The sequence below is a fragment of the Ascidia mentula genome, chromosome 4 (assembly GCF_947561715.1).
Source record: "Ascidia mentula chromosome 4, kaAscMent1.1, whole genome shotgun sequence".
In the NCBI taxonomy this organism is placed as follows: Eukaryota; Metazoa; Chordata; class Ascidiacea; order Phlebobranchia; family Ascidiidae; genus Ascidia; species Ascidia mentula.
In genome coordinates, this window is record NC_138569.1 from 13,543,578 (window position 1) to 13,568,364 (window position 24,787).

At 37.7% G+C, this 24,787-nt stretch overlaps 2 protein-coding genes and 1 pseudogene across 3 annotated transcripts; 2 read left to right on the top strand and 1 right to left on the bottom strand.

Moving 5' to 3' along the window:
- The first annotated feature begins 701 nt into the window (after positions 1-701).
- Positions 702-10,559, top strand: LOC145898127 (ATP-binding cassette sub-family C member 5-like). The gene is made up of 29 exons (XM_082986561.1): positions 702-847; positions 980-1,135; positions 1,242-1,386; positions 1,748-1,896; positions 1,959-2,049; positions 2,206-2,379; positions 2,446-2,590; positions 2,646-2,797; positions 2,893-2,973; positions 3,035-3,172; positions 3,226-3,344; positions 3,974-4,176; positions 4,229-4,349; positions 6,418-6,672; positions 6,748-6,866; positions 7,006-7,146; positions 7,273-7,384; positions 7,523-7,650; positions 7,724-7,803; positions 7,875-8,050; positions 8,221-8,287; positions 8,345-8,496; positions 8,572-8,658; positions 8,722-8,926; positions 8,985-9,151; positions 9,229-9,341; positions 9,456-9,694; positions 9,750-10,028; positions 10,242-10,559. Exons 1-29 carry the CDS (start codon positions 702-704, stop codon positions 10,557-10,559), a joined length of 4,458 nt encoding a protein of 1,485 aa, XP_082842687.1.
- On the bottom strand, positions 5,402-6,136 carry LOC145899770 (uncharacterized; annotated as a pseudogene).
- Positions 10,560-13,698: 3,139 nt separating the features above from the next.
- On the top strand, positions 13,699-23,935 carry LOC145897107 (ATP-binding cassette sub-family C member 12-like). 2 transcript variants are annotated; one of them, XM_082985282.1, is made up of 29 exons: positions 13,699-13,947; positions 14,080-14,235; positions 14,353-14,497; positions 14,916-15,064; positions 15,118-15,208; positions 15,386-15,559; positions 15,622-15,766; positions 15,822-15,973; positions 16,070-16,150; positions 16,212-16,349; positions 16,413-16,531; positions 17,257-17,459; positions 17,511-17,631; positions 17,703-17,957; positions 18,029-18,147; positions 18,286-18,426; positions 18,582-18,684; positions 18,917-19,047; positions 19,119-19,198; positions 19,268-19,443; positions 20,605-20,671; positions 21,538-21,689; positions 21,759-21,845; positions 21,910-22,114; positions 22,163-22,329; positions 22,398-22,510; positions 22,626-22,864; positions 22,920-23,198; positions 23,412-23,935. In XM_082985282.1, exons 1-29 carry the CDS (start codon positions 13,802-13,804, stop codon positions 23,727-23,729), a joined length of 4,452 nt encoding a protein of 1,483 aa, XP_082841408.1. In that variant the 5' UTR covers positions 13,699-13,801; the 3' UTR covers positions 23,730-23,935. The 2 variants fall into 2 exon arrangements, with proteins under 2 accessions (XP_082841408.1, XP_082841409.1); XM_082985283.1 differs by lacking the exon at positions 13,699-13,947 and having other exon boundaries at positions 14,122-14,263.
- Positions 23,936-24,787: the final 852 nt, after the last annotated feature.

Here is a 24,787-nt window from a genome sequence, read left to right on the forward strand (position 1 = left end):
AAAAACGCCCATATTGTCAGACAAAGTTGGCGAAAATTTGTGGAAAAACAACAAAAATGAGATCAGGACACTGCGTAGTCATGTATTGCAGAGGATATGACAAAACCTACAAACTGCAAAATACTTGTGTGTGAAAACATTGCTTTATTCCGGAAATTAACTATTTTCTTACCTGCCAAAGTACTTGTAAAGCTGTGTAAAGAGTACGTCTCTTAAAACACTGTTGTTTCTTGGACTGGAAAACGCAACGAATGAACCGAAGCTTGTATATCGATCGAATAAGTTTTGGAAGGCAGGATTGACCCAAACCTGAAATGGTGGACTATTCCAAAAGGCAAGTGCATAATTTTTTTTGCATGAACCTCATTATAAGTTAAGCGTGTCAGACAGTCAGCATTTTAGGCAAACTGTTGTTCACGGTCCATTGAAAATGCGATTCTGCACTCAATACACATTATAAAGTAAGCCGTATCAGTCTCTACCTTTACAGTTCTTTCATAATGTCTTACGCAACACCAGAGACAACAGGGCATTAGAAGGCACATGTAACTGTTTCAGGACAGAAATTAGAATTAAAAGTGCTTTTCTAGTTTAGGAAGTGAAATCTTGGTATCAGTTAAACCCAATCTAGTCATAGTTTGTGAATATATTGAGTTTATTATGGTGTGACGTCAGACCACATGTCTGCTATAAACGGGCACATGGGTTCTACAAACAATAATGGACCAACAGCAGAAATCGAGTCTACTAAGAGGAATGGAACTAACATAGATCCTTGTGACGAAGATGAAAGACATTCAAAGTATTGGCGTTCCTTGCAATCTTTTAAACCTATTCGCATTTCAAAGTGAGTATGATTTAATGCTGTGACTGTTTTTTCGTACACAAAACAACGCAAATCAATTACGGGATCCATGGAGTATGCCTACATCAGGCACCCAGAGCAAACCATGCGCAACAAATCAATGTTTCATTTCAGAAAAAACTTACCGGCTCCAGTTGACAATGCCAGTTTCTTTTCGTTTCTGACCTTTGCCTGGATGACAGATACCATTATAAAAGCTCGAAAAGGTTTATCGGTCGAGGATATTCCACTTTTATCGAGATACGATGGTTCAACTTGGGCCTCACTTCGGTACGCACATTACAGAATTAACTTACGTAAAACAATGTTTCAGTGACCCATAACTTGAGTTGCACAATTGTATACGTTCAAAATTGGTATTTTACTCAATTTTTAGACTTACCCGGTTATATGAAGAAGATGGCAAAAATAACAATGGTGTGCCCTCCATTCAAAGGGCAGTGTTTCGTTACGTGAGGACGCGAATGATTGCATCATCAGTAGTTCTATCACTGTGTGTAACTTCAGCTCTTCTTGGCCCAGTAGGCATTTTGTTTCTGCCATTTCAGTGATCACGCGCAAATTTGCCTGCGATTTGAACTGATCGCTAATCCATTATACGCTAATTGTGTATCTCTACATTTGCATACAAATGTGGTGGGCGAAGATGGTCAATTATTCTTGAATGTTATTGCTTTACGTTCATAACCACTTATTCATCAATTTTGTGGACTCTTTTATGTCAGTCAGGTCTTCGTTTTCAGTGATACATATTTATAAATTTTTGCCAACACATCTGGTCACGGTCGATGCAAATGAGAATTTGTAACACATATCAATATAAATAAGGAATAGAAGACAGAGGGTATTAACATGAAAGAGATGTATCAAAATTTTTTGTAGATGGTTCTGGTGACCAGATTGGTGAGATTTGCTGATTTGCCTGTTACATCATCCACACTCGGTTACGGAATTGCTTTAAGTTGCGGACTGGTTTGCACAGAAATTAGTCGGTCATGGTCGATAGCTTTGTATTGGGCAATAAACTATAGGTGCCGTGAAAAAGATCATTCAAGTTTCATGTTTACTTTAAATTTCTCAACTTTCTTCGCAGAACGGCGATTCGAACTCGAGCAGCAGTTTTAACTTTAGTATTTCGGAAAATTGCTCGACTTCGAAGCCTTAAAGACAAGTCTGTGGGAGAGGTAGGCCAGAAAGAAAGCCTTTTGGCCCCGCCTGAAATCGTTTTAGGGCGCGACATTTATGTGACAATACGACAAATAAATCTATGAAAAAGTAAACACCAAAGTTAATAACGATTCGCCTTTGTGATGACAACAAACCCTGTTTTGTTTTGTTAGCTTGTCAACTTACTTGCTAATGACGGCCAAAGATTGGCGGAAATGATTATGTATGGCGGGATTTTGGTTGCAGCACCAGTTTTGTTGGCGTTAGCCGCGGTATTTAGCTGCATGTTGCTTGGATGGACGGCATTGATTGGAATCGTGACTTTCTTAGCTTTTGTTCCATTGCAAGTATGCTAAGATTTAACCAAAAGAAAAAAGGAAAATATTTGCTTCAAGGCAAGTTTTACGTCTTAGATGTCGCTCGGAAAACTCATGGCCAAATTTAAAAGAAAGTGCATTCGAATCACTGATAAGAGAGTAAGAATGATGAACGAAATTTTGACCTGCGTGAAACTTATAAAAATGTACGCTTGGGAGAAGAGCTTTGCCAAGGCGATCGGTTAGACTTCGACTTCAATTTTTAAAGCAAAATTTTACCAAAAGCTGTTTTGCAGCTGTGATAAGAGGAAACGAGCGCCGAATTCTCCAAAAAGCGGGACTGATTCAAAGTTGCCAAGTATCTGTAGTGCCGATAGTCCCTGTTTTGTCCACAGTTCTTACATTTATGGTGCACACATTAATTGGATACCCTCTTGATGCTGCTCAGGTTAAAACAACATGCTTGCAAGCTAGAAAAAATTATATGCACTTGATAATTACTAAATTGTTCACAATTTTCATTCATTTTCATATTTTTTTTAGGCATTCACTGTGATCGCCATCTACAACTCAATGAAGTTCATTTTATCGGCTTTGCCGAAAAGTATTAAAGCTGTGGCCGAAGTACAATCACAAACCTTCCTTTAAATATTTAAAAGTAATTTTATTTTTGGTTACATTTAAGGTCTTTGTATCTTTTAATCGAATTGACAATTTATTAAAAATGGAAGAACTAGAGAAATATTATGATTGTCCTTCAAGCAGCGACATTGCAGTGGAGTTTGTTGACTTCTGTGGGGCGTGGGATGTTGTCGAAAAGAAGGTTATTAGAACTTGGCTGAATAAGTTCATTAATTTATACATAACTTGATTTAGAATGAAAAGCAAAAAGTAATTTCTCCGCCTCGCCTAAAGAACAGAAAAAATGTTGAAGACAAGGAGCCTAAAACTAAGGAAGTTATTCATGACCTGAACCTCAAAATTCCGAACAACAGGTAACATTTAACCCCTCCCGGACATTTTATACCTGCTTTTACAACCGCGCTGTGAACAAATGACACGCATGGCTAGGCCCGTGCAAACCTGTTTTGCAAACCGGATTTTAGCTGCACTTCTAGATTCATTTACGTATTAATAACTTGTTTGATATTTTTTGTCGTAAACTAGTTATTGTAATTTTAAGGACTTCCTTAAATTCAGAAATCCTTTATTTGAAATACTATAAGCCAGGTATTAAGGAAGTCCTTTAATAGCGTATATGTACAATCAAACTTGAATATTGCAGATAATAGTGGACACTGTTTTCGACTTGTAACAAACAGAGACGAACCACCGCGGAGCATAATCTTTAAATAGTTTATTAATTTACCATATTTATGACCGGAAAGTTTACTGAAATAGATCCCTTTATGATTGACATGTTTTCTCTTCAAAAGTAGTCTGGAATGAACCGTTTGTGGTTCGAACTATTTCTTACACTTTATTTCCTAGCTAGGAAATGTTGCTAAACATATTGGTTTAGTTTGTCTCCATTCGTAACTCAAAATAAGTTTTATTGCCAAAAAGGCGACCCAGCCCTTTTGTTACGTCCATAGTTTCCCTGCATTTAATGTTTGTACTGTAGACTCTTGGGAATCTGTGGTTCGGTTGGAAGTGGAAAATCATCACTCATCTCAGGTATTCTGGGTCACCTTCGAATTCAAAATGGGAGAATTGGAATTAATGGGAATTTAGCGTATGTTCCACAACAAGCGTGGATATTCCATTCAAGTGTTCGAGAAAACATTCTATTCGGATGTCCCTGGGATGAAGAAAAGTACAATAGAGGTGGCTACTTCCTACAACACTTGCTTCAGGTAATAATCTTTGTAAATTGTAGTTGTAGAAGCTTGTTGCTTGAGATCCGATTTTGAAAATCTAAACGATGGAGATTTAACGGAAATTGGTGAAAGAGGAATAAATCTTTCTGGTGGACAAAAGCAACGAGTAAGCCTTGCTAGGTAAGCAATCGACTACAAAGCAATCCAGTTCAATAAAGTAAGTCATAACGAATACAACATTTATTACGACTTTTAGCCTTGTGTTAGATTTTCTAATGTGTCGCGGGTAAATTGTCAAGTCAACTTTTAATCCCATGCATCACACGTCCACACAGTATCTACTCAAAAATAGAATGAATCATAGACAATGAACGTTGAATGTTGTTAGAAGTGACTATATTACGATACAAGCTCAATTATGCTTGATGAGTCAACAACATACGCAAGTAGGTACAAGATATAAAGACAATGTATATCATTCCTCCTGCACAATTTAATACTACAGCGGAGATTAAAAATCGGGTCGCTCGCTCGCGTGTACGACAACGTCCAGCGCAATTGTGTTATACTTGGACACTTTTCTGCGTGGTCCTGACCAGCATTATCACTGGTATCGCTGGAAATTACCGGCAATCGTGATTGAAGTTGGTTGACGTGTCTTTTCGAGACACCTCGGTGAGTTTGTACCCAGTAGAGAACATTCCCTGGTTTCAATGATTTTTTCAGGTAGCCATTTTGGTCCTGACGAGTAGTTGCGGGCATACACAAGCGGACCTATCGCCTTTTTCATTTTCGGCGTATGTTGATCTCTGCTGTGATGAGGTGCGAAAAGTGTGCAACCTTTTACGAGATCTTCCATAGCATGCGAAATTTCTTCATTTTGTAGGCGGTCCATGTATCGAATGTCGTACTTGTACGCCATTAACTTTATTGGCCATCGCTGCAATCTTTGCGCAGGGAACGTTTTTGTACGGCGAGAAAATATGACCAGGGTGAATTTCCTTCTGTACAGAAACTGATGGAACTTTGTTACACCGTAAATTATCGAGAGCGCTTCTTTTCTGTTTGTGAGTACCTTTCTTGATGCTCGATACCGTTCTGTCATTGCATCAGCACGGCACCTATTCCATAGTGCGACGCGTCGGTTGCCAGGATGATATGCTTCGATGCGTCATAGTGACCAAGAGTCGGCAACATCGTCTTTGAGACGTCGAAAGGTATCGTTGCACGCTTTACTCCAGTACAGTGGTTGCGATTTGCGCAAGAGAGCGTATAGGGGTGATGCTTTCTCGGAGAGGCTCGCTCATTTTCTGGACAACTACAGGGTCTATCGTATTTTCCCCTTTTAAGACCTGGTCTGTCTTTAGGGTCCTGACGTAAGTTGAAGCATTTTTCAGTACATCCTCTGATGATGGGCCAGGATCCAACAAACATTGACGGCGCACATTAGCGTGTGGCGTCGACTTGATAATGACACCCCTTATTTGTTTGTCGACTACATTCGTCTCTTTCGCAAATGAATCGGCAATTGCTTGCCAGTCCACGAAGCTTCGCAGCCCAACGGCTGTATGAATATCCGAGCTTCATTTTGCAGTTGTAGAACTCTCGGCGTGCAGCTTGGATATGCACAGTGTCTTTGAAATGCCGTGACATTCGTTCTGTCAGGTCATCAAATGATTTTGACGTGATGTCTTCTCCCCAATAAAGGTTTTGTAGCACTGATCCTACCCATGACAAAAGGTTGGCACGCTTCTTTACTGCACTTGATATGTCATATACAGTGAAATACTGGTTGAAACGTTACAAATACTGCTCCCACTTCTGTTTTGTTCAAATTGTTCAAATTTGGGTGCAGTTCTCTCTTGCACGGGTTGCACGTTATGAGTTGCCCCCAGAAGCTTCAGCATCAATTCTTGTTGCTTTGCCATCTGCTGCATAATAGCTTTGACTTCGGCGTCGCTTAGCATGTTGTTTCTGAATCCCCTGTCATTACTGTTATGACTTTTGGCCTTGTGTAGTTAGACTGTGTAATTGTCACGGGTAAATTGTCAGGTCAACTTTTAATGCCATGCATGACACGTCAACACAGTAGACACTTAAAAAAAGAATGAATCATAGGCGAAAAACGTTGAATGCTGTTAAAAGTGACTCTGTCACGTCACAAGCTCAATTACGGTTGGTGCGTCAACAACACCTGCAAGTATGTACAAGATGTAAACACAATGTAATGTCAACATTTATAATATAGAGCCGTATATAGCAACCGGGATATCGTTTTGCTTGACGATCCATTGTCTGCTGTCGATGCCCATGTTGGAAAACATATTTTCTTCGAATGCATCAAGAAGGAAATGGTTGGAAGGACAGTGATATTCGTCACACACCAGTTGCAATACTTAAAAGATTGCGATGACGTAATTATGTTAAAAGATGGAAGAATTTCTGAACATGGAACACATGACGAGTTGATGTCACACCAATCTGACTACGCCGAACTCATTCAGTGAGTATTCGTAATTAATTTTTGTACTTTAAACAAGTCATATAGGTACTACCCTGCTTTTTTTATTCTTGGCAGACATTTTTATCTGGAGCAGCAAAAAGAAAGCAAAACCGAGGAGATTGTTGATGAGGAACTTGTGAGAAAAATTATTCGTCAAAGGACAATAAGTGGAAATGTCGATATTTCTGCTGGGGGTATACACAGCTTACACTTTGTGTGATTCAAAATAAATGTGTCAACAATTACCAAACAAATTTGTATGAAAAACATTTGCAAACAACAAAACAACGTTTGAGGTTCAATACTATTTTTACATGTCTTATTTTCCCACAGATAACGAACACATGGGTAGGGTAAACCTGGATTCACCTCCCGTTTCACCAATCCATAAACGAAGTAATTCCAAACGTGAAAGGTTGAGAAGCATTTGCTCGGTAGATAGTTTATCTGTATTCGGAGAATTTGCAATTCCTAGTAAGTTTTAATATTAGAGTGTGGTGTACAAGACAAAAATTAAAAAAAAATTATAGTGCCGGGTCTGCAAATATGCTTTGGCGTTTAACTGCAGGTATTGTATAATTAATTTCTTTTACGTTGCAGATGATGAAGTTGTATCCGAAAAAGAACCCGCAACTTTAATAGCGAGCGAAGGTAAAGCCGAAGGTTCGTTGAAAGGGGAAACTTATTACGCATTTGTTAAAGCGGCCGGAGGGTGAGTTGCGATGTATGTTATGGCTTGGCTTTTGTGGATTATCAGTGTATTTAATTTTTTCTTGTAAGTAAGTAAATGTCTATGCCCAGAATATCGCTGGTATTGAATTGAGGTTCTCTTTATCGAATTTGTGCACAGATTATGCATTTCCATTGTCTGCGGTTTGTTTTTCATCTTACTTGTTTTCTGCACAACATTCTGCAACTGGTGGTTGAGTTATTGGATCAACCAGGGAGAAGTAATTCCATGCAATATCACAACTACAGGTGAAATAAATAAAAACCTTTCAAAATAATTTTTATGTTTGTTTATTTCTTTTGTATATATTTTGACCTCCAGCATACAATGTCACACCACAACCTTGCGAACCAATTGTCAGCAGCAACATATCAACGGGTGATAACATAGGATTTTATCAGGTGTTCAGATCATCTGATCTAAAATTACTCACTTACTTTGTAGCATCGGTCAATTGTATTTTGTTTTACAGTTGGTGTACTTTATTATCCTTGTAATCACTCTGTTCTTTGGCGCTGGAAAAGCCTTGATTTTCGTGAAATTGGTGATAGGAGCAGCAAGTAAATTACACAACAAAGTATTTCGTGTTGTGTTTGCGAGTCCGATGTCGTTTTTTGACAGCACTCCCACTGGACGCATTTTAAACAGGTAATTAAGGAAATATTATCGCTCTAATTTTTGTGATTGTTTTTTTTGTAACCGCCACACTCTTCCACTGAGTAGCCTAATAAAAAGTAAATTAGTTCTATTACCATAAAGTTTAATTGGTATGTTGACTAATACAAATTAATCGATAAAATATATATAATGTAGACTAGATTCTCAAAAGATCTTGATGATATTGACGTCCGCCTTCCTTTGATACTCGACACGTTTTTGAATCAGGTACGAGACTTTCTTGACAAGGTTTTAGGTGGATTTAAACGTCATCTTATTTTTCAGATTCTTCAAGTTATATTTTCCATCGTTACAATGGTGATTGTGTTTCCATGGTTTCTTATTGGAATCGCAGTTCTCGCTGTGGTGTTTTGTTTCTTGTTCTCATATTATCGAAGCGCTGTCCGTGAACTAAAGAGATTGGAAAACATAACCAGGTAATAGCATTTTTATTTTACATGAGTGGTTATTACAAATGAGCATTAAATTGGAATTTACAACCAAAATTTCAGATCACCGTGGTTTTCACACGTTACGTCAACAGTACAAGGATTAAGTACCATACACGCTTACAACAAAACAGATGACGTCATCGAAACGTTAGTAAACCCCCAAATAATATCATTCTATTTGTATAACGAAACCATTTCACCCTCTATTAGGTTTTCGCGCCAGTTAGACACGAATACTTCATCATTTTATTCCTACCTGTCATCAATGAGGTGGCTTTCAGTGCGACTAGATGCAATGACGATCACAGTAACATTCACAGTTGCACTTTTCGTTGTATTTTCTACCGTTTATCCTGAAGTTTTTGGTGCTACTTCGCCCTCATTGGCTGGTCTTGCTTTATCTTATGCCATCCAGGTAGAATATTAGTAAACGTGTGCACATTAGGAAATAATTCAACGGTTAGTTTGTTTAGATGACTGGTCTTTTCCAAGTGTGCGTTCGCTATAGCGTTGAGACTGAATCTTACTTTACGTCGGTTGAGAGAATAACCGAATTCATTGACACATGTGAACCCGAACAACCAAATGACAAAGTGTTTGAAGAAACTCTTAAAGATTGGGCAAATCAGGGAGGAATTAGGTAATTACATTTTCACTCGTTGGAGCTTTTTTGACATAATTTAATTTGCTAACGTTTTGCTAATTTGCGTTGTTCAGATTTGATTCAGTACGCATGAAATACAGAGACAATCTGCCATACGTTTTAAATGGAGTTAGTTTTACAATTAGGCCAAAGGAGAAAATTGGTATCGTGGGAAGAACTGGTTCTGGTATGCAATTATAAAGTGGAATAAGTTTAATTTACTTTTATGCAAGACTAATGCATTCGGTTCTTCGATGGTCCCATTAGGATTTCTGTTGCTCCTTAAACCACATATGTTCAGGAAAATCTTCGCTTGGTGTTGTGTTGTTCCGCTTGGTTGAACTCGGAAAAGGTCGAATATCAATCGATGGAATTGACATCAGTGAAATTAATTTAGAGGAATTAAGAAACAAGCTTTCCATAATTCCCCAAGATCCCGTTCTATTTGTTGGTACAGTTCGTTATAATCTCGATCCATTCAAACAATACTCGGATGAGGAAATATGGAAAGCTCTTGAAAGAAGTCACATGAAATTAGCGGTTAGTAACTAAACTGTGGATGAAGTTTTGATTTTACTCAACTATTAAATAATAGATCGGAGAGCTTCCAGACAAGTTGGAAAGTGAAGTCGTTGAGAATGGAGAAAACTTCAGTGTGGGGGAAAGACAACTTTTGTGCATGGCTCGCGCCATTCTACGTCACTCTAAGATCATTATGTTGGATGAGGCGACTGCTGCGATTGACAGTGAGACGGATAGTTTGGTTCAAGACACGATACGGGAGGCGTTTGCTGATTGTACGATGCTCACGATAGCTCATCGACTCAACACAATCCTAACATGTGACAAAATACTTGTTATGGACGATGGGAGAGTACGTTTTGTGAAATTAATTGAAAAAATGCAATAGCTTCACATAAAATATGTTTGATTGTTTTTTATTAGTTAGTTAGTAGGATAAATATGACTAGTTGTTTGATTCGTGGTAGAGAAATAACTAAGTTTACCCAAATAATAATTGTAATTTTGATACAACAAGGACCTCGCAAATCATTTAGAAATAAAATATTTCCTCTTTTTGTCGTAGGTGGCTGAATTCGACCAACCTGAGACATTGCTAAGCAACACGGAATCTCAATTCTCCAAAATGATTCTTGCTGCTGCAAGTTTGGAGGATGAATTTGATTCCAATAAAAGTCCCTCGTCATCTTCCTCATCTTTGGACAATCTGATCGAACGTCAATCAGATGAACATTCACAGGAAGGACATCACAATCCGGCAAATGTTGACGAACAGCAAACTGATAACAAAGAATCGATTAAATTCTCTTCCGCGGACGAAAGTCATAAAAACATGGCCTTCAGCAAGTCGGTGGATGACACAGTCCAAACTACAAGACTATAAGCTTAATAGTTTTCATTAAAAGGTCAACCCATTCACCCTTGCGAGCTTGTGCTGTGTCGTTACATGCTCCTACAGGGTCTCAAACTACGTTGTTCTCGTTTCATTTTAAATGTTTTTATTAATAACGTTTAACGGATTCACCACCAAAAGTGTGGTAAGATGCAAAAGTGTAAAATATAAGTCACTACCTACATTGTATGTAGTTTTAGCTTACTTTGCTGAAAGGAAGACATTTACACAGTTGAAAAGATCTAACCGGATTAAAATATTCTTATCTCGTTTCGCTGATTTGTATTTCTTCTTTGACCTTCGGCACATGGAGATGTTTAATTATTTAAATCGCATTCTACTGTGTTTATAAAATCACAGATTAGTACGCATTTTAACATTTGACTTTTCTGTTTCATATAAAACCATTTTTTTCCTTTCCACTGAAAACAATATCCAACCAGGTGACGAAACCTCTCATGGGGGGATGCTAAAGCATTTTTCAACAAGCAATTTAGACCTAAACGTCTAGTCGAGAGATTTTACTTACAAAAATTCATAATGAAAGGCGCATTTTTTCCGATTGACATTTTCTGCAGGATACACCTCACGTTATTGCTACAATGTTTTAATTTTCCTAAAAATTGCGTGTGTGTTCATTTAACCGTAATATTGACATCATTGCATCAGGGATTGATTTACAGCGCTCTCTAATATATCACCACAAAGACAAAGTGCCAATACATAATTAGAATCCAATATTGTTTACCGAGCTGTTACAGCGAGAATTAACGCATGGCTGATTTCACCCTTAACCAGTAAAGCCCTATGTGTAGGGTGTAAGGATGAAATTGTGCTGTTGTTAAACTTTTCTTGTGGTAAGAAACAACAAATTTTTGTCCTGATTCTATTTGAATAAGTTGAATAAGACACCTGTAAGACGTGTTAATGCATATGAATTTGGGAACGGTGATAGAGCCACTAGGCGCAGACTAGTAAGAACCGGGATCACCCCACCATTAATGTGTTTAGTTTTTACTTGCGTTTTGATCTTGTGATGTGCCTTGACTCGGCGACGTAGTTTGCGTGTCTTAAATATTTTAAAGGTTAATGATTCACGCAGATGCAATTCGTAAACTGTGGTCATACTACAATTATAGTGATGTAACAATCTGCTATCGTGAATGTTGTGGTTGCAGAAAACCCGCTACGCTCAGAATAAACAAGACGACCATTCAGACCAGGAGTGGGTTGTCTTGAAAGTTGGGTGGGCGCGTTTTTGCTTAGTGGGACGAATAGCGCAGGACCAGGCTGCGCATAAGCGGCCGTAACAGAGTCTTCTGACAGGCAATAAAGTTTGAGAAATGTATCGTTGGTTGTTTTAGTGCTACGAGTTGACAAACTCAGAATTTACGTAATTTTAATTGCATTTTTGTTATTTAAATAATGCAAGATTACAGTGCCTTGGGGTTATGAAATAAACAAAGCGTTTTACAGCCAGTTATGTAGCAGAAATGTATTTTTTTTACGATTCTCCACTACAAGGCGCACGTAGCTGTTGCAACACAGGGTGAATTTGATAATTTAAGGCTTTCACTCTTTTTTTTTGGTGTTTTTTTTGCCCAACATATGTCACAAAATAGGAATAAAACGAAAGTATGAAACATTTGTTACATACTCAATAATGGGTGCAAAAATGTCACCTCGGGGGGGAGGGACTGTTTTGGTCATATATTAGGTAAAAGTTGCTATCGAGGGTCCTGAAGTTATTTTTGTTGTTTGTCTACAAATTCTACCCAATTTTCCCCGAATATGGGCGTTTAAGATTTCTTCATGCTGAATTTGTGTCGGAATTGACAGCCATTTCCGCTAAAAGTGCATCGTCACGCATAAATAACACTTTGTGTGAAAAGTAAAATGCTTAGGGTTAAATCATATTATAATCTTGTTGTAGTGCAACTGCTCCTCCCGATTGTCTTCGTCACGCATGACTTCCAGGAGATCAAATGCGACGTTTTGCATGTGAAGAGATAGGAAACTCGAATTAATTACAAATACTTGAAACGCGGGTAGAGTTTGGAACATATTTTGTAGTATGTTTAAATAAGTAATATAATTAAAATAATCAGAGCATAAGAGTACTGTATGGTCCAACTAACGTAAGAGTACACATTGGTTAAATCGGAAAAAATACTAAAACATGGAATGGAATCTCTTTTCGTCACGCATGAGTAACGCTACGCAAATTGAAAAATGCGTTGGCCTAAATACGATCAGCGGGGCAAAACTTAAAGTTAATGCGACATGACGTAATGTTTGAAGTGCAATGCAAAGTAGTTTTGTCCATAACATTTTTAAACATGGGAATGGTTTTAAATATAACGCGCTACAATATCCTTTTAATCAGTGTGTTTCAAGTCACCTTAAGTGCTGAAAAATTGTCAATACGTCATAGCGTCAACCTCAATTATGACGTAAGATGTAATTACGTCATTAAGTGCTGAGGTAACTTTTTATATTTGCAAATCTGCAAAAAATTAATCATGGGATTCAGAAACCATGGGTTTGTCAAGTATAAAATACATGTTTCCCATTGCAGAGAATATGACAAAACCTACAAATTGCAAAATACTTACCAGTAAATTAACAATGTTCTACTTATAAAGCTGTTTACCACCAAATTAAAGAGTGTGTCTCTTAAAAAATGAAACAATTGTTTCTTGGATCTTCTATTAGATCAATCAATTAGGTTTTTTGAGGTAGGATTGAATCAAACCTGAAATGGCGGACAATTAGATTTCCCGTGGCCAAACCCTAGTTAACCATCCGAAAAGTCAATCTATTTAAAATGTGTAAGTTTTATTTCGGGAAACCTCATGTTAAGTTAAGCGTATCAAGCAGTCAGCATTTTAGGCAAACAGTTGTTCACGGTCCATTGAAAACGGCCATGCTTTCGACAACCATATAGTCATGCAGCAGAGAAATATAGGCTTTGCGATTCTGCACTACAAGAAACATTATGAAGTAAGCCGTGTCAGTCTCTTACTTTACAGTTCTTTTCTAATGTCTTATACCCAACATCAGGGCATTAGAATGCACATGTAACTGTTGCAGGACAGAAATTAGAATTAAAAGTGCTTTTCTAGTTTAGGAAGTGAAAATCTTGGTATCAATTCAATTTAATCTAGTAAAAGTTTGTGAATATACTGAGTTTATTATGGTATGACGTCAGACCATCTGCTATAAACGGGCACATGGATTCTACAAACAATAATGGACCAACAGCAGAAATCGAGTCTACTAAGAGGAATGGAACTAACATAGATCCTTGTGACGAAGATGAAAAACATTCAAAGTATTGGCGGTCCTTGCAATCTTTTAAACCTATTCGCATTTCAAAGTGAGTATGATTTAATGCTGTGACTGTTTTTTCGTACATAAAACAACGCAAATCATTTGCGGGATCCATGGAGTATGCCTACATCAGGCACCCAGAGCAAACCATGTGCAACAGACCAATGTTTCATTTCAGAAAAAACTTACCGGCTCCAGTTGACAATGCCAATTTCTTTTCGTTTCTGACCTTTGCCTGGCTGACAGATACCATTATAAAAGCTCGAAAAGGTTTATCGGTCGAGGATATTCCACTTTTATCAAAATACGATGGTTCAACTTGGGCCTCACTTCGGTACGCACATTACAGAATAAACTTATACGTAAGAAATGTTAACATCAGCTTCAGTGACCAAAAACTGGAGTTGCACAGTTGTATGCGTTTAAAATTGGTATTTCACTCAATTTTTAGACTTACCCGGTTATATGAAGAAGATGGCATGAATAACAATGGTGTGCCTTCAATTCAAAGGGCAGTGTTTCGTTACGTGAGGACGCGAATGATTGCATCATCGGTAGTTGTATCATTGTGTGTGATTTCAGCTATACTTGGCCCAGTACGTATTTGCTTTGTGCATTTGTTTCTCACACACAGCCTTGGTTGTGCTTTGAACTGATCGCTAACCCATTATATTGTTTAACCCTACATGTGCGTACATACGTGGTCGGGGAAAATGGGCGATTATTCTTGGATGTTATTGCTTTGCATTCATAACCTCATTACACAAAAACTGAACAAGAAATTTATTCATTAAATATGTGGTTCCTAAATCTAATGTCAGTAACAAGGTATTCGTTTTAACTAATAGATATATATCTATATTTTATGTATATAACTCATTCGGCAACTCATCTGGTCACAGACGATGCATGTGAGAATGTATGATAACCTATGTATTAATGTATCAATATAGACAAGGAATAGAAGACAGAGGGGATTAATATAATATATGGCGTCATCTCAATGTTTTGTAGATCGTTTTGGTGAACAGGTTGGTGAGTTTTGCTGACTTGCCAGTTACATCATCTACACTCGGTTACGGAATTGCTTTAAGTTGTGGATTGGTTTGCACAGAATTTGGTCGGTCATGGCTATTCGCTTTGTTTTGGGCAATAAACTATAGGTACCTTGCAAAAGTTCATCCAGGGTTTTCTTCTAAATTCCTTTTCTTCGCAGAACGGCAGTTCGAACTCGAGCAGCAGTTTTAACTTTAGTTTTTCGGAAAATTGCTCGACTTCGAAGTCTTAAGGACAAGTCTGTGGGAGAGGTAGGCCAGATAAATTGCCTGTTGGGATACTTGTAGCCCAGCCTGTAATCCTAACTGGATTCGTTTTTGGAGGCGACATTCATGTGCTAATGCTATAAATTAACCAATAAAAAATTGACACAATAGTAATAATCCTGCGCGTTCATGATGATAACAAACCCTGTGTTATTTTGTAAGCTTGTCAACCTACTTGCCAATGACGGCCAAAGATTGGCGGAAATGATTATGTTGAGCGGGGTTTTGGTTGCAGCCCCAGTGATGTTGGCGATAGCCACGGTATTTAGCTGCATGTTGCTTGGATGGACGGCATTAATTGGAATCGTGACTTTCTTAGCTTTTGTTCCATTGCAGGTATGTAAAGATTTAACCAAAAAAAATAAGATATTTGCTTCATGGCAAGTTTTACGTCTTAGATGTCGCTCGGAAAACTCATGGCCAAATTTAGAAGAAAGTGCATTCGAATCACTGATAAGAGAGTAAGAATGATGAACGAAATTTTGACCTGCGTGAAACTTATAAAAATGTACGCTTGGGAGAAGAGCTTTGCCAAGGCGATCGGTTGGATCTCGACTTCAATTTTCAAAGCAAAATTTTACCAAAAGCTATTTTGCAGCTGTGATAAGAGGAAACGAGCGCCAAATTCTTGAAAAGGCGGGACTGATTCAAAGTTGCCAAGTATCTGTAGTGCCGATAGTCCCTGTTTTGTCCACAGTTCTTACCTTTATGGTGCACACATTAATTGGATACCCTCTTGATGCTGCTCAGGTTAGAACAACATGCTTGCAAAATAGATAAAATTCTATGCACTTGATAATCATTAAATTGTTCACAATTTACATTCATTTTCATGTTGTATTTTAGGCATTCACTGTTATCGCCATCTACAACTCAATGAGGTTCATTTTAGCGGTTTTGCCGCAAAGTGTTAAAGCTGTAGCCGAAGTACAATCACAAACCTCGCTTGAAACGTTTTAAAAGTAAAATTATTTTTGGTTTCCTAAAGGTCTTTGTGTCTTTTGATCGAATTGACAATTTATTAAAAATGGAAGAACTACATAAATATTATGAATCTCCTTCAAGCAGCGACATTGCAGTGGAGTTTGTTGACTACTGTGGGGGTTGGGACGTTGTCGAAAAAAAGGTTATTACAACTTAGCTGAAACAGTTCATTACTTCGTACTTATAGGTAACTTGGTTTATATAGGATAAAATGCACAAAGTAATTCTTCGGCCTCGTCAAAAGAACAGAGAAAATGTTGAAAAAAAGGAGCCTAAAACTGAGCAAGTTCTTCACGACCTGAATCTTAAAATTCCGCACAACAGGTAACATTTAACCTCTCCCCGACATTTCATTCCTGCTTTGTCAACCGCGCTGTGAACAAATGATACGCATGGGTAGGGCCGTGCAAACCTGTTTTGCAAACGGAATTTTAGCTGCAGTACAAGATTCATTCACGTATTGGTAACATGTTCGACACTTTTGGGTGCAACCTAAATATTGTTATTTGTAGTAATTCGTGATACCTGGATTTTATTAATAAGGGATTTCTAAATTTAAGAGCATTTATGTATAATAAAACTTGAATATTGCAGAAAGTAATGCACACTGTTTCCACCCACAAGGTCTTATTAGTGCAGAAGATAACTGCAGCACTGAAATTTTCAACAATCAGGAACAGAAAACCCACTGTGTGGTGCTTTTTAGTTAACGTCAATCCGTTGGGTCCCCAACTAGGTATCAAACAACAGTCGACCACCGCGGAGCATAATCTTTAAATAGTTTATTAATTTACCATATTTATAACAGGAAAGTTTACTGATATAGATCCCTTTATGATTGACATGTTTTCTCTTCAAATGCAATCTGGAATGAACTGTTTGTGGTCCGACCTATTTCTTACACTTGATTTCCTAGCTAGGAAATGTTGCTGAACATATTGGTTTAGTTTTTCTCCATTCGTAACTCCAAATAAACTTTATTGCCAAAAAGGCGACCCAGTCCTTGTGTTACGTCCCTAGTTTTCCAGCATTTAATGTTTCTACTGTAGACTCTTGGGAATCTGTGGTTCGGTTGCAAGTGGAAAATCATCACTTATCTCAGGTATTCTGGGTCACCTTCGAATTCAAAATGGGAGAATTGGAATCAATGGAAATTTAGCGTATGTTCCACAACAAGCGTGGATATTCCATGCAAGTGTTCGAGAAAACATTCTATTCGGATGTCCCTGGGATGAAGAAAAGTACAATAGAGGTGGCTACTGCTGTACCACATGCTTCATGTTATAATCTTTGTAAATTGTAGTTGTAGAAGCTTGTTGCTTGAGATCCGATTTTGAAATTCTAAACGATGGAGATTTAACGGAAATTGGTGAAAGAGGAATAAATCTTTCTGGTGGACAAAAGCAACGAGTAAGCCTTGCTAGGTAAGCAATCGACTGTAAAGCAACCTAGTTCAATAAAGTAAGTCATAACGAATACAACATTTATAATATAGAGCCGTATATAGCAACCGGGATATCGTTTTGCTTGACGATCCATTGTCTGCTGTCGATGCCCATGTTGGAAAACATATTTTTTTCGAATGCATTAAAAAGGAAATGGTTGGAAGGACAGTGATATTCGTCACACACCAGTTGCAATACTTAAAAGATTGCGATGACGTAATTATGTTAAAAGATGGAAGAATTTCTGAACATGGAACACATGACGAGTTGATGTCACACCAATCTGACTACGCCGAACTCATTCAGTTCGTATTCGTAAATATCTCTTTGTATTTTAACCAATCATATACAACCCTGCTTCTTCAATTCTTGGCAGACAATTTTGCTTGACGCAACAAAAAGAAAACAAAACAGAGAAGGTTGTTGATGAGGAATTTGTGAGAAAAATTATTCGACCAAGGACAATAAGTGGAAATGTCGATGTTTTTCTTTGGGGTATACACAGCTTACACGTTGAATATTTGAATTGTTAAGCCAGTAATTGCACTACATGTTTATGTAATAAACATTTTACAAACAACAAAACCAAGTTTGCATTTAAATACGTTCTATTACATGCTTATTCTCCTACAGATAACGAATATATGGATAGGGTAAACCTGGATTCACCTCCTGTTTCGCCAAGCCAGAAACGTGGTGATTCCAAACGTGAAAGGTTTAGAAGTATTTGCTCGGTAGATAGTTTATCTGTGTTCGAAGGATTTCCAATTCCTGGTAAGGGTTAACGTTAAAATGTGGTGTACAATAAACATTGTAACATACTTCTAAAATGCTGGGTTTGCAAATAGGCCTTGACGTTTTATTCTCTAAAGACTAAACTTTAAAAAAAATACAGCTGGTTTTGCATAAGAAATTTTTTTATGTTGCAGATGATGAAGAAAAAGAACCCGCAACTTTAATAGCGAGCGAAGGTAAAGCCGAAGGTTCGTTGAAAGGGGAAACTTATTACGCATTTGTTAAAGCGGCCGGAGGGTGAGTTGCGATGCATGTTATGGCTTGGCTTTTGTGAATTATCAGTGTGACAAGTTGAGCCATTCTTCGCTTGTAAATTACATTTTGCAAGTGGTTCGAGTTACACTGATTGAGCAAATTTCAACTTAGATAATTAGGTTCACTGGCAACGAGAACCGAAAACATTGCAGCCAAAACATACCAGCCAAGCTGAATATTCAATTTAGGTTCTCTTTTCCTAATTTGTGCACAGATTATGCATTTCCATCGTCTGCGGTTTATTTTACATCGTACTTGTTTTCGGCGCAACATTCTGCAACTGGTGGTTGAGTTATTGGATCAACCAGGGAGGAGAAGTAATTCCATGCAATGTCACAACTACAGGTGAAATAAATGGAAGATTTTAAATGATGTTTGTGTTTGTCTATTTCTTTTGTATATATTTTAACCTCCAGCATACAATGTCACACCACAACCTTGCGAACCAATTGTCAGCAGCAACATATCAACGGGTGATAACATAGGATTTTATCAGGTGTTGTTATCTGAACTACGATTAAGCAGTTACGTCGCAGCGTTTTTTAGTTGCAGTTTTGTTTTACAGTTGGTATACTTTATTATCCTTGTAATCACTCTGTTCTTCGGCGCGGGAAAAGCCTTGATTTTCGTGAAATTGGTGATAGGAGCAGCAAGTAAATTACACAACAAAGTATTTCGTGTTGTGTTTGCTAGTCCGATGTCGTTTTTTGACAGCACTCCCACTGGACGCATTTTAAACAGGTAATTTAGTAAATATTATGAGCGTTGTTGTTTGCAATACTGTTCCAGTGTTTGCGTTCGGGCCGAAAGAATGATGGACTTAATAACAAATGAACTGCATAATGTAAAATCAATGCGAGGATTTCTGCTGTGGTGGCCACAATATTTGTAATCTGCTACTTGTAAACATATTCGTTATATTGCATGCTTTCATCCAATCCTCTACCGAGCAATAATCAGTACTTGTTTTGATTTATTGGAAGTAAGAATTAAAACGTTTTCCGCCAAAACGTAAACAAATCATGATTATACAAAACAATCAACACTTTATAAACAAAAGATGAACAATACACAAAAGAAATATAATGGTATTAACAATGATAAAACCATAATACACTCATACTATGATAAACTATGATAAAACTAGAGACCACTAAGTAGAGACTGAACACTGCGTACGTACCAACGACACAAATAATCTTATTGCTCTGTCAATACACAACGTATGAAGTTATAACTTTGCAAAAATGTTAAACATAATAAACTTGATTTTTAAAAATCCAAATTAGATATCTGCCCGACGACTGTTTTATCCTAATATGTTAGCAGAAGTATTCTAGTAGTTGCACCAACGCACAAAACGGAATTAAAACAGCTACAAATCACGCGAATACCAAAAAACATCCGAGTACACATCTTTTTCCTATGCATTTTCATTGAAACTGCCGCGAAGTTACCAGCGGAACCAATCTCAACAAAAAACGTAGTGTTTAGTCTCTACTTAGTAGTCTCTGATAAAACCATCAATGTTATTGAGTCATGCACTCATGTAAAGGTGATTTTCTCTCTGTGAATAACCGGTGATGCTTTCGAAACCAATCGAAACGCAAACGTTAAATCGGTCCAATTAAATCATGGTGGTGTAATTTGGAGGTGATCTGAATCATTTGGGGGTTGCGCTTGTTGAATCATCGTAGATCATGTGAATGGTCAGTCGCATTAAGTGCGCAGCGCACCTAGGTGTGAAACGACAAGGCATCCTATCGCAGTAACTTGTTTATTAAGTAACACAATGGTGTTTACGAAATATAAGAAAGAAAACACGCGAAAAAAATAGGAAAACGCTCCTTGTTTGTGTGTACACAATCTAATTAATCCATGTGTCATATGTTTTGAATACAGATTCTCAAAAGATCTTGATGATATTGACGCCCGCCTTCCTTTGATACTCGACATGTTTCTACTCCAGGTACGAGATTTTGGTAATAAGGTTTTAGGTTGACTGAAGGACGCATATTGGTGTCACAATGGAAAGTCAGTGAAGGACCTGTGTCACAATGGAAAGTCATGCATCACCAAGCAAAGCAGTGACGCAATTAAGTTAAATTTACGGTTGAATGAGCGCACATGTGCGTGCTATTGTCATGGCGAATTTTAGGGTGTTTGGGGCAGTTTTAGTGGGGTTTTGAGCTATTCCAATTAGGTAGTAACTTGCTGGTGGGTGCTGCTGAAATTTATGTTGAAAATGGAGCAAAAAAATCAGGCTGTATTTGTGGAAAAATGAATCGTTTAAGTGTCCAATCATTTGTGATTTTATGAACGGTCCATTTCATATCTACAAATTTTGATCAAAACTAGTCTCCGAAAAAATGGTTTAGCCACCCCCCTAGGGCCATTTGCCCTCCTGGTTACTCAGTATTTTGGTTAAAAGAGCAACAAAAAATGGAACTGGATTTTGCAGAAAAATGAATCGTTCAACTACCCACTGATTTGCATTTTTTTGTAAGTTCCTACTCTTCTCTATGCGATAGCATCAAATTTAGTTGCTGAAAAAGTGTCAAAGCCCTTCCCCAAGGGCTGGGTATACCCCCCTGTTGATCATATGATCTTCCAGGAGGCCCAACAAGTCCTTGCTCTGTACAGTCTCATCCAGAAGCAAATTTTTTTTTTCAACTTTGTAGAATTTTAGGTCCCTATGTAAGTCACAAGACCCATCAACGGTCATTGGGAAACAAGCGGAACAGTCGCTAGATGCATTACAGCCGAGGGCCTTGAAACCAGGATTTCTTCAATTTAATACCCGTATAGGTCCTTAAACGTGGTCTTATTACCCAGATTCTTCAAGTTATATTTTCCATCGTTACAATGGTGATTGTGTTTCCATGGTTTCTTATCGGAATCGCGGGTCTCGCTGTTGTGTTTTGTATTTTGTACTCATATTTCCGAAGCGGTGTCCGTGAACTAAAGAGATTGGACAACATAACCAGGTAAACGTTTTTACTACGTGAGCGTAATTGTACCAAAGTAATAATTAAATATTACACCCAATATTTTAGATCACCGTGGTTTTCACACGTTACGTCAACAGTACAAGGATTAAGTACCATACATGCTTACAACAAAACAGATGACGTCATCGACACGTTAGTAAAGTTAGAAACGATATTTAGTTATTTTGTGTAACGATACCGAGTCGTATTCCATTAGGTTCTCGCGCCAGTTGGACACGAACTCTGCCACGTTTTATTCCTACCTGTCATCGATGAGGTGGCTTTCAGTGCGGCAAGATGCAATAACGATCACAATTACATTCGCAGTTGCACTTTTCGTTGTATTTTCTACCGTCTATCCAGAAGCTTTTGGTGCTACTTCGGCCTCATTCGCTGGTCTCGCTTTGTCTTACGCCATCCAGGTATAATAATAATAAGCGTGTGCACATAAAAGAAAATAATTTTTTTAGATGACTGGTCTTCTCCAAGCTTGTGTTCGCTTTAGCGTTGAGACTGAATCATATTTTACTTCTGTGGAAAGAGTTACTGAATACATTGAAACATGTGAACCCGAACAAACAAACTACAAATCGATGAAAGAAACTTCTAAAGATTGGCCCGACCAGGGAAAAATCATGTAATTGCATATCACTCGAGCTTTTTTGACATAATTTAATTTGCTAACGTTATATTTGCGTTGTTCAGATTTGATTCAGTACGCATGAAATACAGAGACAATCTGCCATACGTTTTAAATGGAGTTAGTTTTACAATTAAACCAAAGGAGAAAATTGGTATCGTGGGAAGAACTGGTTCTGGTATGCAATAATAAAGTGGAATAAGTTTAATTTACTGTTATACAAGACTAATGCATTCGGTTCTCTGATGGTCCCTATTCGGATTTGTGTTGCTCGTTAAACCACATATGTTCAGGAAAATCTTCGCTTGGTGTTGTGTTGTTCCGCTTGGTTGAACTCGGAAAAGGTCGAATATCAATCGATGGAATTGACATCAGTGAAATTAATTTAGAGGAATTAAGAAACAAGCTTTCCATAATTCCCCAAGATCCCGTTCTATTTGTTGGTACAGTTCGTTATAATCTCGATCCATTCAAACAATACTCGGATGAGGAAATATGGAAAGCTCTTGAAAGAAGTCACATGAAATTAGCGGTTAGTGACTAAACTGTGGATGAAGTTTTAGTTTTACTCACTTATTAAATAATAGATAGGAGAGCTTCCAGAAAAGTTGGAAAGTGAAGTCGTTGAGAATGGAGAAAACTTCAGTGTGGGGGAAAGACAACTTTTGTGCATGGCTCGCGCTATTCTACGTCACTCTAAGATCATTATGTTGGATGAGGCGACTGCTGCGATTGACAGTGAGACGGACAGTTTGGTTCAAGACACGATACGGGAGGCGTTTGCTGATTGTACGATGCTCACGATAGCTCATCGACTCAACACAATCCTAACATGTGACAAAATACTTGTTATGGACGATGGGAGAGTACGTTTTGTGAAATTAATTGAAAAAATGCAATAGCTTCACATAAAATATGTTTGGTTGTTTTTTGTTAGTTAGTTAGTAGGATAAATATGACTAGTTGTTTGATTCGTGGTAGAGAAATAACTAAGTTTACCCAAATAATAATTGTAATTTTGATACAACAAGGACCTCGCAAATCATTTAAAAATAAAATATTTCCTCTTTTTGTCGTAGGTGGCTGAATTCGACCAACCTGAGACATTGCTAAGCAACCCGGAATCTCAATTCTCCAAAATGATTCTTGCTGCTGCAAGTTTGGAGGATGAATTTGATTCCAATAAAAGTCCCTCGTCATCTTCCTCATCTTTGGACAATATGATCGAAAGTCAATCACATGAACATTTACAGGAAGGACATCACAATCCGGCATATGTTGACGAAGAGCAAACTGATAACAAAGAATCGATTAAATTCTCTTCCGCGGACGAAAGTCATGAGAATGTGGCCTTCAGCAAGTCGGTGGATGACACAGTCCAAACTACAAGACTATAAGCTTAAGAGTTTTTCATTAAAAGGTCAACCCATTCACCCTTGCAGGCTTGGACTGTGTCGTTACATGCTCCTGTATACAGGACCCTACAGGGTGTCCAATTACGTTGTCCTTCATTTTAAATGTTTTTGTCAATATAGTTTAACGACTTTACCACCAAAAGTGTTGGAAGATGCAAAAATGTAAAATATAAGTCACTATTCCTGCAGGTTTATGTGTATTTTTAGCATACTTTGCTGAAAGAAAGTTGACAAGTTCTAACCGGATTAAATAAAATAATCTGTGATTTAATAATTTTGACATACAAAAAGATAAAGTAATTTTTGAGCTATCTAGTAACTATTTGGTTGCATTGTGTACAACAGAGATGGGCTTTTTATAAAATCACAGATTAGTGCGCATTTTAACATTTGACTTTTCTGTTTCATATAAAATAATTTTTGCTTTCTTTACACTAAAAAGAATGTCCAACCAGGGGACGAAACCTCTCGTGGGGGATGCTAAAGCATTTTTCATCAAGGAATTAAGATCTGAACGTCTAGTCGAGGGATGGTGCTTACACAAATTCATAAAGAAAGGCACAATTTACTGATTGACATTTTCACCAGGATACACCTCACGTTATTGCTACAATGTTTGAATTTCCTAAAAAATGCGTGTTTGTTCATTTAACCGTAGTATCCACATCATTGCATCAGGGACTGCTTTATAGCGCTCTCTAATATATCACCACAAGGGACAAAGTGCCAATACATCATTAGAATCCAAAAGCAATAAAATTTGAGAAATGTATCGTTGGTTGTTATATGTGCTAAGAGCTGACAAACTCAGAATTTACGCAGTTTTAATTGCATTTTTGTAATGCAAGATTACAGTGCCTTGGGGTTTTGTAGTTACAGTGCCTTGGCCAAAAATGTAGCTTTTTTGCGTTTCTTCATTACAAGGCGCACGTAGTTGTTGCAAAACAGAAATCAGAAAAATTGTGATAAATCCTAGGAATACAAGAAGTAAAAAAATGGCGTTTTACTGAGGTACGTCATGTTTTGAAGTTTTTTGCACT